A 13,768-nucleotide genomic window follows, 5' to 3' on the forward strand; every position below is an offset into this window, starting at 1 on the left:
GGAGATTGTAAGCCCCTTTGAGTCTCCTGAAGGAGAGAAAGGGGGGATATAAATCCAAACTCTTCTTCTTCTTCTATCCTTCTTCCCATGCTCACTGTTTGTTCCTGCTCTAGGTTGGGCCATAGGACAAGTACAGAAGAGTTTCAGACCTCCTTCCTGCATTGATAACCTGAACAGAAGTGGCCTGGGGAAGGAACTATTTGCCTGTTGTGGAAGAGCACATGGATATGTGGTCTGCAACAGATCAAACAGCTCCTTCCCAGGCACTCTATGTTCACAGAAACAGGGCATCTGGAAAGGCTGAAACTCCTTTTGCATCCATGATGCAGTTCATTCTGAAGTGGGAACAAAATGTGCAGGAAGACAGAAGAATACACAAATCACATGGAACTGTGAAAACATGCACAGATTAGATCTGGGGTGGGGATCTTCATCCTCTCATACCCAGATGAATAACAGAGGCAGATGGATGGAATCTACATACTTGCAATCCTTTTCAAATTCCTTGGACTCATCAGTGCAGAAGAAGAACTTGCCCTTGAAGAGCTGGACGGCCACCACAGCAAAGATGAACATGAAGAGCATGTAGACAATGAGGATGTTGAAGACATTTTTGAGCGAGTTCACCACGCAATCAAAGACAGCCTGGAAAAAAAACCAGAGGGCTTTGGTAAGGGTTGATAGCTAAGCACAGAAGTATTTCCTTCCTTTCAAACTATCAGCTTAGCCCCAACTTATCTTCTAGTCCAGGGGTAGGGAACCTGCGGCTCTCCAGATGTTCAGGAACTACAATTCCCATCAGCCCCTACCAGCATGGCCAATTGGCCATGCTGACAGAGGCTGATGGGAATTGCAGTTCCTGAACATCTGGAGAGCCGCAGGTTCCCTACTCCTGTTCTAGTCACTCTTAATTTTTAAAGGGATGGTTATTTTTAACAAGCAGAAACCTGCAATGCTCGTGAGGGGCAATTTCTCCCCTCTACCCCTGCTACAGATAGGCTGGCACAAGTCTTGGCCACCCCAACCACCATTGATGCTGCTGGGCCTACTGAGGCTTCCTCCCCAACCGATGCAGCTCCTGATCTCTCCTGAGGCTCACTGCTGTTCCCTGAAACAGGAAGCAGCAGAATTTTGAAGGGATTTGGGGAATTTAACCCCTCCAATGTATTTTTTAAAGTTTTCAGATTTTTCTGCAAACTGGGGGAGGGGGGTTCCATCAGGTTTGCAGAAAAAAATCTGTTTTGTGTCCATGTGGCCCTGATACACAGATTCAGATATCCGCAGATCAGTCCACCCATAACTATTAGATATATAAATATGCACATCAGTGAATGTCATGGAACAGAATAACTTGCTTCCCTCTAGTTACCACCTTTTCACCTGTCAGAGTTTGTGTGCTGTAAGTTGGGGGAAAAGCAATAGGTACAGCTCATCCAGGCATGAAGTGTGGTGAAGAGAAAAGCTATATTATTCCTAATAGAAAAAGGTGGCATTTCTTACTGTCTAATATGTCACAATTGAAAATAGGGTCAGCTGTGTTTGTGACATTCTTACAATAGTCATCATTTACAATATGTACATTCATAAACACTTTAAACAAACCCCAATCTCACGCAATTGAATGCATCCCAATCTCACACAACAGAATGCACTTCTCTTCTAGCTTACTAAGTCACAGCCTATCTTTCATTGGCTTCTGAAGTTTTGTCAGAGTCAAACCAGATATGATGCTGAGGGATATGTGAATGGATATCTTGTGCATATCAAAATAGTAAACAGCAACCTTTTGTGTGGCTGTGATTCAAATTCAAATTGGGACTGTGATGTACCATTTCTCCAACTCAGTCCCTCCCTGTCATGCCCCTGCCTCAAGATGCTGTTTGTCATGGGAAGTGGGAAACTTTCAGGTATCCACACAGTTCCTGTATTACTTCTGGGCTCAGGACAAACAATAATTCATCAGGAGAATGGAAAATTGAGGTCCAGAAAATAATGCTGAGTTAAAATTCCTCTCACCCCACACAGCAGCCCTAATTCATGCAGCCATCCCATGGCAACTGCTAGTTCTTCAAAATTCCAGTCACATGTCTTCATGGAGTTCTCAAAGTCAAATCTAATTTGACCACTGGCAACCTCCCCTTACATTTTCTTGTTAAAGAAAATAAGGAATGTTACCATCTAGTTAGGCAGTCATGAGATTGTGGGATGATAGGTAAATTGTGCTCTGGAATGTTATGGCTTGTGGTCACTTACATACATGTCTATTAGAGTTAAAGGGCACGTGCCCCTCTTCACTCAAAGTTTCCTTTTGTAGAGATACAAGGAGGTGGGGGGGGCAACATCTGAAGATATGTTCACATCAATAAACATCCCAACATCCCTCAAAAGACAAAATAAGGATGGTAACTTACCAAAGATACATTTTCTGGTAAATAAGGTTAGTTGGAACATATGCAACTTTATCCCCAATTAAATGACAACGCATACCAGAGAATCCTTCATCTATAGCACCAATTCCATATCCATCTGAATCTTCTATCCATTGTAGTAATATCCAAGTTGCATTCTTTTTCGAACTACTGCTACTTTATTTACCCACTCAAACCACCCCAGGCCCTCTTTTAATTTCTCCCAGAACCACCATGGACTCACCTTGAGCTTTGGCAATCGCTTGATAGTTTTGAGGGGTCTGAGGACACGAAGGACACGCAAGGATTTAATGGTGTTGATGTCTTTCCCTTTGCTGCCTCTGTAGAGATGTAGAGATATGGGTGGGGACAGAAGAGCAGGGAAAAACAGTGAGGCCTGCATCTTTGCACTGGTCCAGGATATGGCAACCATTTACAGGCACTGCATTCCAGGATGCCACTGAGAACTTTACCCTTTTTGTCATCCACATTCCTTAAAAGGGGCTCCACGTTATACATGCTAAGCCTAACTTTTTTCTGAACCAGGATGTCATCCCAGAAGCTATTTCGCCTTGTTTGTTCTGGCCACTGTTTCGGGTCGCAATCCATTCTTTTAACTCTCCCCTTTTCAAAATCTCCTCTTTAAAGGCTTCTTCCATCCACTACTGAATCTATTAGAAAGCTCTTTCATTATCGGCCTGTTCTCCCAGTCAGCTTTCATCTGTTTGAGAAATGCCTTAATCTAATGGCATCAAAAACAGCCTGCGGGGGATTTCTTAAGGCCCCAGAAAACACCACATTTTGTCTTGTAGCATATATTCCTCATATGAGAAAAAGGGCTGGTCTGGCTGTGATGCTTTCTAAGAGGATTACTGTCTTGAGTGCTGCTGGATACAGCTTCACTAATTTGTTTATTTCCCATTCTTTCTAAGTCCTCCAGAGACATGAAAGGGGGCGCCACGTGCAGTTGTATCACGGTGTAAAGAGTAACATGATGTACTCTGGGCACTTACTCATATCAACTGATGTGTAGAGCCAAAGCATTTGTACGAAGTTCTGAAATCAGCTCTTATTTCTTTCTGTCCCCAGCCCTTACTACATCCCTCCCTGGGATGTAGGCTACAATTCCAGATTTACTATAATTTTTCCATGTAAACTTTTCACAAGCAGCTTTTGTGCAGCCAACAGCATTTACCGAACTATGGCTCATTCCACACAGGCCAATAAACATGGGTTTAGGACAGTAAAAAAAAACTCCTGTTTTGAGGGGAACTTCGCATGGATCGCGCCCCTAAAACGAGTCTGCCCCAAGTTATTTTCCCCAAACCGTTTTTTAAAAGAATTGTGCTACTCGTGAGTCTTGAAAAATCCCGGGTTGCAGCTGCTTCCGAGCGAATGGCCGGGCAGGAGGCGCTTTATTCGCCTCCGTTTTCCTTTAGAAAACAATTTCGTGGCTTACATCTGTGTAGCCACGCAGGTGCAGATGGTCGTATCATGAGACGTTAGCATGGCTGTGGGGGCTCATTTGTGTAGCTACGCATCGATGGGAAGTAAATTAAAAAAGTGATGCAAAAGCGGGACAGCAACCCGGATTGTTTCCGTGGGCTCCAATTGCAGCCTGCACGGATGCATGTGAATGCGAAAACCAGAAAATGGGTTACTTTATCCCGACTGCAACCTGCTATACATTTGCTATATGAAAAGAACCTCAGATCTGTAGATATCTCAGAATACAGAATAGGAAACAAAAGATAAAGACTGGTTGTTGTGGGTTTTCTGGGCTGTGTGGCCATGGTCTGGTAGATCTTGTTCCTAATGTTTCGCCTTCATCTGTGGCTGGCATCTTCAGAGGTGTACCACAGAGAGAAGTCTGTTACACTGTAGCACAGAGCCATGAAAGCCTTCGACAATACAAAAGAAAGAATTCCAAGCACTTCATTAGCACCTCACTCAAATGGTTTAAACAGAACCTGCATTTTATAGTTGAACAAGAGAGTAGGGAGAACTAACTTGGCCAATGACGTCCACAGACTGTAGAGGTATAACTGGGTAGAGTACCCAGTGGTGTAGCACCAAGGGGAAGCGGAAGGGGGGGGGATGCACCGGGAGTGTGCCCCTGCGGGGGCATGCAGAGGGCATTCCGGGGGTGTGGCAGGGGCATTCCAGGGCATGGGCGAATGGGGCGTGGAGGGGCGCAGGGCTCATGTGTGCCCTGGGCGCAGTTCCCTCTCGCTCTGCCTCTGAGGGTACCCTTAACAGCAGATGAGATGAGCTAGTGCATTTGCAAGAGTGAATGTAATCCTAAGAGTAACATCCTTCCAAGGCCATTGACATTCATTGACACAAAGGGCAAAATGCTGTTTGGAACTGCATTGTGTGCTTCCTTGCATGCTACCCGACAATGCCTGGCCCACATCTCCAGCACCATTTAGATCATCTCATCTCCCAGTCTCAAAACAAATTTATCAGCTCTCTCATTCTGACTATGCATTTATACACACAATCACACACTCTGGTGCATGCCCTGGTGACATCTGAATTTTACTGCAATTGGTACATAATACCATGGACAGAATATTGACAGGAGTGGGTCAAAGGGACCATACCACTCCAGTCTTGTTCCTTTTACAGTGGCTTCCAATTTGCTCCCGGGTGCCATTCAAGGTGCTAGTATTGACTTTTAAAGTCCTGGATGGGTGGGAACCAACAAACCCTAAGGACCACTGTCTCCCATATGAACCTATCGATTCTCTCTGGTCATTTTTGGAGGCCCTGATTTGTTTGCCCTCACAATCTGAGATCAGATGAATGACAACCTGAAAAAGGGCTTTCTCAGTCACGGCACAAAAATTTGGAATTCCCTCCCCAGGGAGATGTGTCTCTCTGTCACTGTCAGTGTCTTCTACCAGCACATGAAGACTTATTTGTTTTGATTGCCATAACGGCAATAACGCCAATAACGGTTACTGGCTCTCCTCCCTGGTTCAGGTGTTGTTTGTTTGCAGGTTTTTATTGAATTATTTTATAATTTTAAATGTTGTTTTATTTGTTCAAACAGTTTAGCATTTTTATACCATCTTGGAAAGGCAGAATATTTTTTAACAAACAAAATACATAAATAAAAATGATTTTAAAAATTTCATTTTGCACTGGTTTATTCCACTTGTGGGGAAAGGAAGGAGCTGTAACATGTAAGTGCCAATGCCTAGTGCTATTTCAACTACAGGAACTCACATCACTGTAAAAACCAATAAGGAAGTGTAGCAGCTTTCCACAAATACATTCCACAGAGCTACCCAAATGTGAGAAATACAGGAAGCTTATTACAGAGTTGCTGAAGAATGAAAAATCACATAGACATCAAGAAACCTCAACAGAACCATTCCATTTCTGAGGCTGAAAAAGTTGATATATCCTCAAAGGCACTGGCATAAAAGTCTACTAGGGTGTTCTGGTTACAGGTGTCAATAAGAACATGTTTCATTGGCACTTCTGAAATGGGAAGCCAATTTAATTATTCAGAAAAGGCATGTGTTAAAGTCTTTGTGGACTGTACCACTACAGAATGCAGAAGAGGGGCCTGGAATATTTGAATGCTCTTTGTGTTGAAAACTTGCTGGGTATGGCAAGGAAGAGTATTCTGACTTAGCCTTCTCCATGGCAAGTTACCTTTCTACTTAGGGCTTTTCCACATGCTGGACTTACACCTGATTTTCTTGGCAGTTAATCCACAAGCAATGGAATTGATTAGGGATTGGTTCTCCCACACATCTGCCCTCCACCTACATTTTCACAGTTGTGGATTTTGTTTATTTTCTTCTATTCATGTGTTCAACCAAGAGGGTTTTCAAGGTTGGGTGCTGTCCTCATTAATGGTGTCACTGGTGGCATCACAGCACCTTCTTCTTCTTTTTAAAGACACTAAAATGTCCATAACAATAGCCTTAGAGGAATCTCTGAATTTCCAGCTTTCTTTTAAAAAAGAAAATCTCTTCGCTTGCAGAACTATAAGGAAAAAGGTATATCTCCCATGATAAACATCAATATTTTAGTGCTTTTTAAAAAACAAACAAAAAGGAACCACTTGTCTTGTGGGTGGGGAGAGGGAGTGGTTTGATCATGACAGTCCAGTCATCAAACGGTGGACTTGAGATGGGTGGGAATGGGCAGGACAAAGAAAACAAACAGAAACATTATGGCCTAGGAAAGAGCCAACTCAAAATAGACTTCAAGAAAGAGCAGGGTAAAAATGGTCTCAAAATAACCAGAAAAAAAACAGTGAGGGAGAGGGAAACAAGAACAATTAAACAAACAAAAACCAAAGTGAAAACTAAAGGCACAAAGATGCATATGGGCAGGGGTGGAATCCAACCAGTTCTCACCACTTCTCTAGAAGTGGTTACTAATTTTTTCTAAGTGCCGAGAAGGGGTTACTAAAGCAACCTCCCTGCCCAATAGGGACTGGAGGTGCATGTGTGCGGCAGCGCCACTGTTTGAATCCCACCACCATCGGAACCTGCTATTAAAATTTTTGGATCCCACCACTGCATATGGGGATCAGGGGGCAAAGCAAAGCAGAACGATTAAAAAGACCCATGCAGAAAAGTCCTCACAGAGAATAACTGGCAATGTGGATGGCTGCGTGGGGGGATTCCAAGAACATTCTGAAATGGTCCAGTCCTAGAGAGTGTATCACATGCTTTTCATAACTCGTGTATCAGCTCACAATTTGTGAGATGCATGTTTTAAAACCTTCTCTCCAGTAGCAAACTGTTGGAAGAAATTCTAGCATTGGCCTCCATGAACGACACACATGCCAAGACAAGAGTATCATATATACAAAATGACAGTATAAGGAACTTCAACGGTATTAACTCTGTTTGCATCTACCTGTTTTGTGTCTAAGCACATTTATTCCAATTAAAAGAAAGAAAGATTACTAGATGAAAGTAGGAAAAAGATAGACTTTTTGAAATCTCTGTTCCATTCCTACTTTAGAGGAAATATAAACAGTTTGCCTCATTTTCAAATGATGTACAAGATGTAGTAAATGAGATAGCTACTCAAATGTTACTGTTTGAATACCAACATGTAAACTGACTGAGAATAGCAGATAGACACATAGGTAGTGTCTGCATTACTGACATACTGTTAAGTGTGTCTTTCCTCTGAACTTTATGTAACATTCAGCAGTGCAACTAAAATTACTCTCCTAAGTAAAAAAAACTCCAACTAAATCTCAGCATTAGTGAGAATATAGGAAGTTTCTTCTAAGAAGCATGCTATTGTATGCCTGCTACAGTAATGCTACTAAGCTGTCGAACAGGATTTACATTCTTCTAAAGCTCAGCCACAATCTTAATGCCAAACAATGAGATCTTGGAGAACAATCTCAAGTCCCTGCAGCTGATTTCACTTGTGAGGCTGATGCACTAGTTTGGGATCTGATTTTGACGTGTAAAGTGGCTCATGTTCATTTCAGGTTCTTCTTTGCCTGTGAGAAGTATTTATAACAAAATCATCAGTGGATGTGTTGTATGGTATTGGGGCTGTTGTGTTATCATGGATGAGCTGGTGTTGCTTATTTGGCTAAATCTGTTCAGGTTGTCAGCATTGGACCTTTAAATTTACCTGCTTGTCAAGGCTATGATAAAAACAGTGCCCTAGAACTATCATGGAATCAGGAAATTTAAAAGAACCCACACCCAATAATGTTAAAGTATATGCCTGCAATAAGCCAAATAGACAAGTCAGTTGCAACAAAACCTTTCAGATATCTAAGTAATAAAATTACAATTTAGATATCTAAGTAATAAAATTACAATTTAGATATCTAAGTAATAAATTACAATTCCAGCTTCAGAAAATATCTTAGACCCATAACAATATCAACAGCAGTTATTGCTACCGCAGCTGCTTCACAGGTTGCAATTCCTAACTAGTTCATTGACACTTTTATAATTCTGTTTCCACATGTAAACAGCAACAGTACGCTATTAAAAGGATTAGGAAAAAAATCTGCTCTCAGGAAGTTATTGCTAGAGAGATGGTTTTTAAACATCTGACTGAACACATTTTCCATTTCAAGGAAGGATCAACAGATCTCCTGGAACACAAGGCCCTGCTTGTAATTCATCTGAAGGCCAGACACAAAGGCAACAGGCTCCAGCTTGTGTCTTCATATTGTAACTGGAAAACATCTCTTAGTAGTTCTGTTGGACAATATCACAAGCATCAAGAGGTAAGCTCCATCAGCAGTACATTCTGGCAGTTTGTAGTCTTTCTGGCTAGCGCATACCATAATAGCATAAATGTATAGCACTCATTAAAAGAGCAAGTCTACAGACCATATAGATAAAAGATTTATTTGTATGTAGAAGAAAAAGAATAACACCTTTCCAAACTGTGGGGATGCTCTGTCTATTGCAGGGACACCCTATGTTGTCCAGAGGGCTTTCCTTCTGATGCCACTAGACCCAAGAGCTATTGACAAACCACCCTTGTCCTTGGTCCCTAGGAATGTGAGAATATAATGAGTCTATGGCACAGGTAAGATATGGATATATTTCTCCCAAGCTGTAGCCAAATGTTCTGCCCACCAGATCACTGAAGGGGGTCTTCTGCCCCCAATTCAATAATACTACAAATACAACTGAGCCCCCCAGAAAGTGAATCCCAGATAGTTAGACACTAAGCCCAAATCAACGTGGGATACAATAGAACTAATGAAATGCGTTATGTTTGGAGAGATAAAGAACTCCAAGATGTCTTCCATTCCTATTGTACGATTTTAGCCTCTTAAAGTGATGTATAACCAAGATTTACACAGATAAATAGAATGTGTACCAGAAAGCGAGTGAGAAAGAGACAGACAGAAAGACTTTACCGTGAGCTGCTCCTGTTGTGAAGTGGCAGTGAAAGGGAAGAGACAAGGAAAGTGAGTAACAGTCAGAAAGAGAACACACAACATAAACCTTGGCGAACCCATACCCCATGCTAGTTCTGTCCAGCGGCATGTCTCACCAAACGTACTGCGCTGCCTCTTCAGCTGCTTTCTTGAAGTTATAGCTTTATTAAGACTCAATATGGTCAAAGCTCTGATGCTGAGTAAATCCTATATGTCCTGAAACTAGTATACTTCCAACAGTCCTGGGCAATGTGCTTGCATTTCTTTCAGCAAATAAGGGCAACTCTCTTTCCTCATCCTAAGATTTCTCTTTAACTAAACTGAGGGTAAAGGGCTACAGCTTGGCATCTTTCAAAAACTCTTCTTCTTTCCCTTTTCAAACGTCCTTGGTACCTTATTCAGAGTACAATTGTTCTTCACACAATCTTACCCTTTATGCTAGATTTACATGTCCCTTGTTCTTTTTCTGTCCATTCGGCATCTGTGTCTGAACTCACTTGTTTTTACATACCTCCTAGATGAGGATTTCCCTGCTTCTATTTTTAGGATAACCTCAGACAAATTTCTCTCAGAGAAATTAAGGCAACAGTTCAAACCTGTGGGTCTACCTGGATTATCACCAGTTGACTAAAGGGTTCCTCTAGCAAGATGCTGTATGCCTACTGCTACAAAATTAATGCCAGCCACTGAGGCTCTTTCAGAAGTTGTTATCTGTTCCTTTTTACACAAGAATAAAGATGTAAGCCAGGCCTAGATTTAGAGTTCAGACCACTAAATATTGTGCTTAAGTAAGTGAACAAGAAGAGAGAAGCAACATGGTATTTTTTTAGTCTGATTTCTTCAGATTCTGAAAGATAAGCAGAGTTGGTACTTGAATGTGGGACCATGAAGGAAGACTCTGCAGAGAAAGGCAATGGCAAATCACCTGTGCTTCTCACTTGCTTTGATAGCTCCTTCCTGGAGGCACCATAAGTCGGTTATGACTTGATGGCACATACATACATACAAAAATAAACAGGAAAACTGAAGTGCCACTCCTGCAAACTATTTATTGTGTAGAAATGTGTCCTAACCTCTCTCCTGCATTTTCATTCCTTAATTAGTGTTTACTTGTTTCTAGTTTTAGGTTCCACTGAAAAACTGTCCACACTCCTTTGTGTACTTACTAGGCAGTGTCCACCTGAATACAGTAGGGCTTGGCTCCAGTTTAAAATGACTAGGATGCATGCCGCAACTATGTTGTGGAAAGCAAATTAGGCAGTAAAGAATTAAGACTGTCTCGAATGCAGCACAGCCCCTACCCCAAAGCTGATGCAAATACACTACTCTTCCATATAGTAACACTAATTTTCCATATAAAGGATATATCTCTGTAGTCTAACCTCAGATTTCAACAGTGGTATATGAGGCCAAGTATTCACCACCATAACTAATTGACAAGTTACATGCAGAAAGGCAAAGAGTTAGACAGCAAATCTCTTCTCTGGAGTGTTATCACCAGCTCTGGCTCACAACAGGGGCCGCAAAATGTGTCCATAGGCACTAGTGTGGCTACTTCTGATGCAACAGTATGAAGTCACATGATGAATACAGTGTAGTATATACAGTCAGTTAACAGCAACACATCAAAATAACAACACAGATCCTTGTATGATTAACTAATCAGTATGACTGAGTCAACAAAACAATTTCTAGGCACTGATGAATTTAGATGAAACGGATGACAAGACAAGATAGGAATAAACTGGATCACTAATGACCTAGGACACATGAAGGAAAGAAAAGGAAAGGTGAAGCATAGAGTGGAAGGTTCATCCAAAGTGATCAGCTATTTGGAAACATCATAACCAATAAATCCCTGCAAAGCTGCTTGCAGCAGCTCTTTAAAGGTTAGTTAATGTTTCAAATTAATCCCATTTTGTCACTCTTCCTTAGTTGTTGCTCTCAGTAGATTGGGGTCCCAATCCATTTTGAGCCCGGGGGAACCTTTGGAATTCTGACACAAGGTGGTGGATGCCACCATGAAACTCATCCGTGGAAAGTGGAGGAAACCACAAATCAGCCACCGTGGGAGCACATACAAAGGAAGCCCAAGTTCAGGGGACAAGAGGAGTAATTTTTTTAAAATATACTGGGAAAGAGGAGTGAGAGAGCGAATAAAACTTTGGTGGTAGCTGCTACTAAAAGATATTGTTTTTGTTTGCACAGTCAATCAGGACTTCCATGGCCAATCAGAAGCCCTGCTGGGCAGTAGCAACACCCGGCCTCACCCACTTTCTAAAAACACCTGCCATGTTGCAGACCCCAGGCAGTAGACTATAAAAGAAAATAAGAGTTATTTGCATTTGATGGCCCTTCTAGAGTCATACAATGCTGACCATCCCAGAGATAACTGCAAACTACCACAGTAGGCCATAAGTTCTCATTTGTAGCTCTTACTGTCTGTGTTACTTCTGAAGTCCTCTCCAGATCTCTAAAGCTGAGCTGTGTGTCCACCTACACATTCGTCCACCACTACATATGCGAAAGTCTTGGCGGATGCACTCACAGTTCACAATCAGCTCGGCATGCTCCAGGGCCAAGCATCACTGGGCTGATTGAGTTGCTCAAAAGAAAGGACATCATCAGGAAGTCTGTATTATAGCGAGATTTAAGACCAAGTAAGTACCTGCTGCAAGAACTGTCAAAACCCATAGGGGCACAGTTTTGTCTTTGTCATGCTACCAAACATTCTCTTTTAATGTGATGGTATCACCTCTGGGCCCCTGTCCAGCACATATTATGACTGACTAGTAGTAATAGCCATGCCAGGATTAGTGTCTTGATCTTTTCCTCGTCTCCATTCTATACCAGACAGCTCCAGAGGCATTTTCTGTGTAGAAGACTTGTTTTACCTAAAAATGCCATTAATATCTAAAAATAGATCAGCCAGGGTTGCAGAAGGGTCACAGCACCTCGTCTGAGGTTTCTGCCTCAGACCTTCAGCACTTCATGAAACCAAAGGCAATGTCATGATCCTCCAACATGCTTCACAACATAGCAACCCAAGCAGGCCTGACACCAAAGCTTAATATTTCATAACTACTGGTCAGAAATGAATGTACTTGCTCCCACCCAGTCGATATTTGGACTCCACTGCCAGAATTGAACAGAACGACAAGCGCCATGGTGTCACATGGAGTGTGGTATAGGAGGGAAAAATACCTGTGAAACATCTCCATGCCTGGCCAATGAGGTGACAGTGCTACCCACCCACACTGGAAACAGCAGCCCCAAGTCCCCTACTTGTATGGAATAGCAAGATGCAGATACTTCTGTGGAGACCACGGCAGTTTCCCAGCTCCATGCAGAAGATCCAGAACTACAGAAGGAATCTGCTGATGTGTGGAGAGCTGGGGAATGGGTGCAGAACATGCAGGGAGTGGAAGGAAGTGGGGTAAATATTCCAGCGGAAAGGCTGACTGCACCATCCATCCTCTGGGTTGTTGTGCCATCTCCTACAGCTCTTGAGATTATAGACTGAAAATATGAGGCAAATTTGAAAACTGGGTAAGAAGAATCCTTGATTAAGTGGGGTCACTCCAGAAAAAAATTGGAAGGGACCTGCCAGACACCTGGAGGGATTTCAGTGTTAACTAAACATGGAATGGAACACTTCAACTGGCTATAATTTCTAAGAGGGGTAGAACGAGTGTATGCTCCTGTAGAACCAACAATGTTGGGAACAATTAGAGGTTCCAATCCTGACCAAGGAACAGTGAATTTTCACAGTCATCCTTATACCCTCCCCACATCTACACAGCAGACAGAAGATGTCAGTGTATGGGATTTCCATTCCACCAAGTTCCTGTTTGCTTTCTCAAAATAGGAGCAGAGAAAATAAGGACCTAGGGCCAGTTCATATACGTCCCGTGAAATGGAACGATTGTGATGCAGAGAAAGGAACAGCTTTGCTGAAATTTATAACAACAGATCTGGAAAACAGAATAAGACAAGTGCTGGTTTCTTGCTGTCCTATTCCTATGTATTGTGCTTTCCCAGAACATGGTACAATATGCATAGTTCTGGATTTACAGTTTGTATTAATGTTAACTCACTCATCACCAAACCTCGATACAGAATTCAAGAGATCCCAATTTAACGTACAATACCCAATTCTGCCACAGGGAATTTAGAGATCCTATTTTCCCTTTCACATAATTAAGGGAATATAACAGTGCCGGCAGCTCTTTGTTTTCACATAATTTGTTCTTCACTATCCTGGTACTAATCTTAGTGTAGTCACTGTGTGTGACTGTGGTGGATGTGTGTGTGTGTGTGTTGCCTCCTGTCAAGACTGTGGACTCAGATTTTTAATAATTTTTAAAAATGAATTTATACAATTATCTCTGCATACCTGCCCTCAAGTGACCCACACACCAATAATTCTGATGTGGGAAGAAGAACCTCAGGC

At 42.1% G+C, this 13,768-nt stretch overlaps 1 protein-coding gene across 18 annotated transcripts in view; it reads right to left on the reverse strand.

Moving 5' to 3' along the window:
- The window catches only part of CACNA1A (calcium voltage-gated channel subunit alpha1 A), a 262,485-nt gene that overhangs the window by 89,951 nt on the left and 158,766 nt on the right, over positions 1-13,768 (reverse strand). For 15 of the 18 annotated variants that reach the window (XR_007243931.1, XR_007243930.1, XR_007243929.1 and 12 more), the window contains exons 25-27: positions 9,295-9,306; positions 2,653-2,749; positions 485-645 (exon numbers count right to left, since the gene is read on the reverse strand). Coding sequence is in view for 15 of the 18 variants with exons in the window: in XM_048489718.1 (XP_048345675.1) it covers positions 485-645; positions 2,653-2,749; positions 9,295-9,306 (270 nt within the window). In the remaining 3 variants the exon portion in view is untranslated. The remainder of the gene's footprint in view (positions 1-484; positions 646-2,652; positions 2,750-9,294; positions 9,307-13,768) is intronic. The other 3 variants (XM_048489721.1, XM_048489720.1, XM_048489719.1) reach the window with 1 other exon arrangement.

The sequence above is a fragment of the Sphaerodactylus townsendi genome, linkage group LG03 (genome assembly GCF_021028975.2).
Source record: "Sphaerodactylus townsendi isolate TG3544 linkage group LG03, MPM_Stown_v2.3, whole genome shotgun sequence".
NCBI lineage: Eukaryota > Metazoa > Chordata > Lepidosauria > Squamata > Sphaerodactylidae > Sphaerodactylus > Sphaerodactylus townsendi.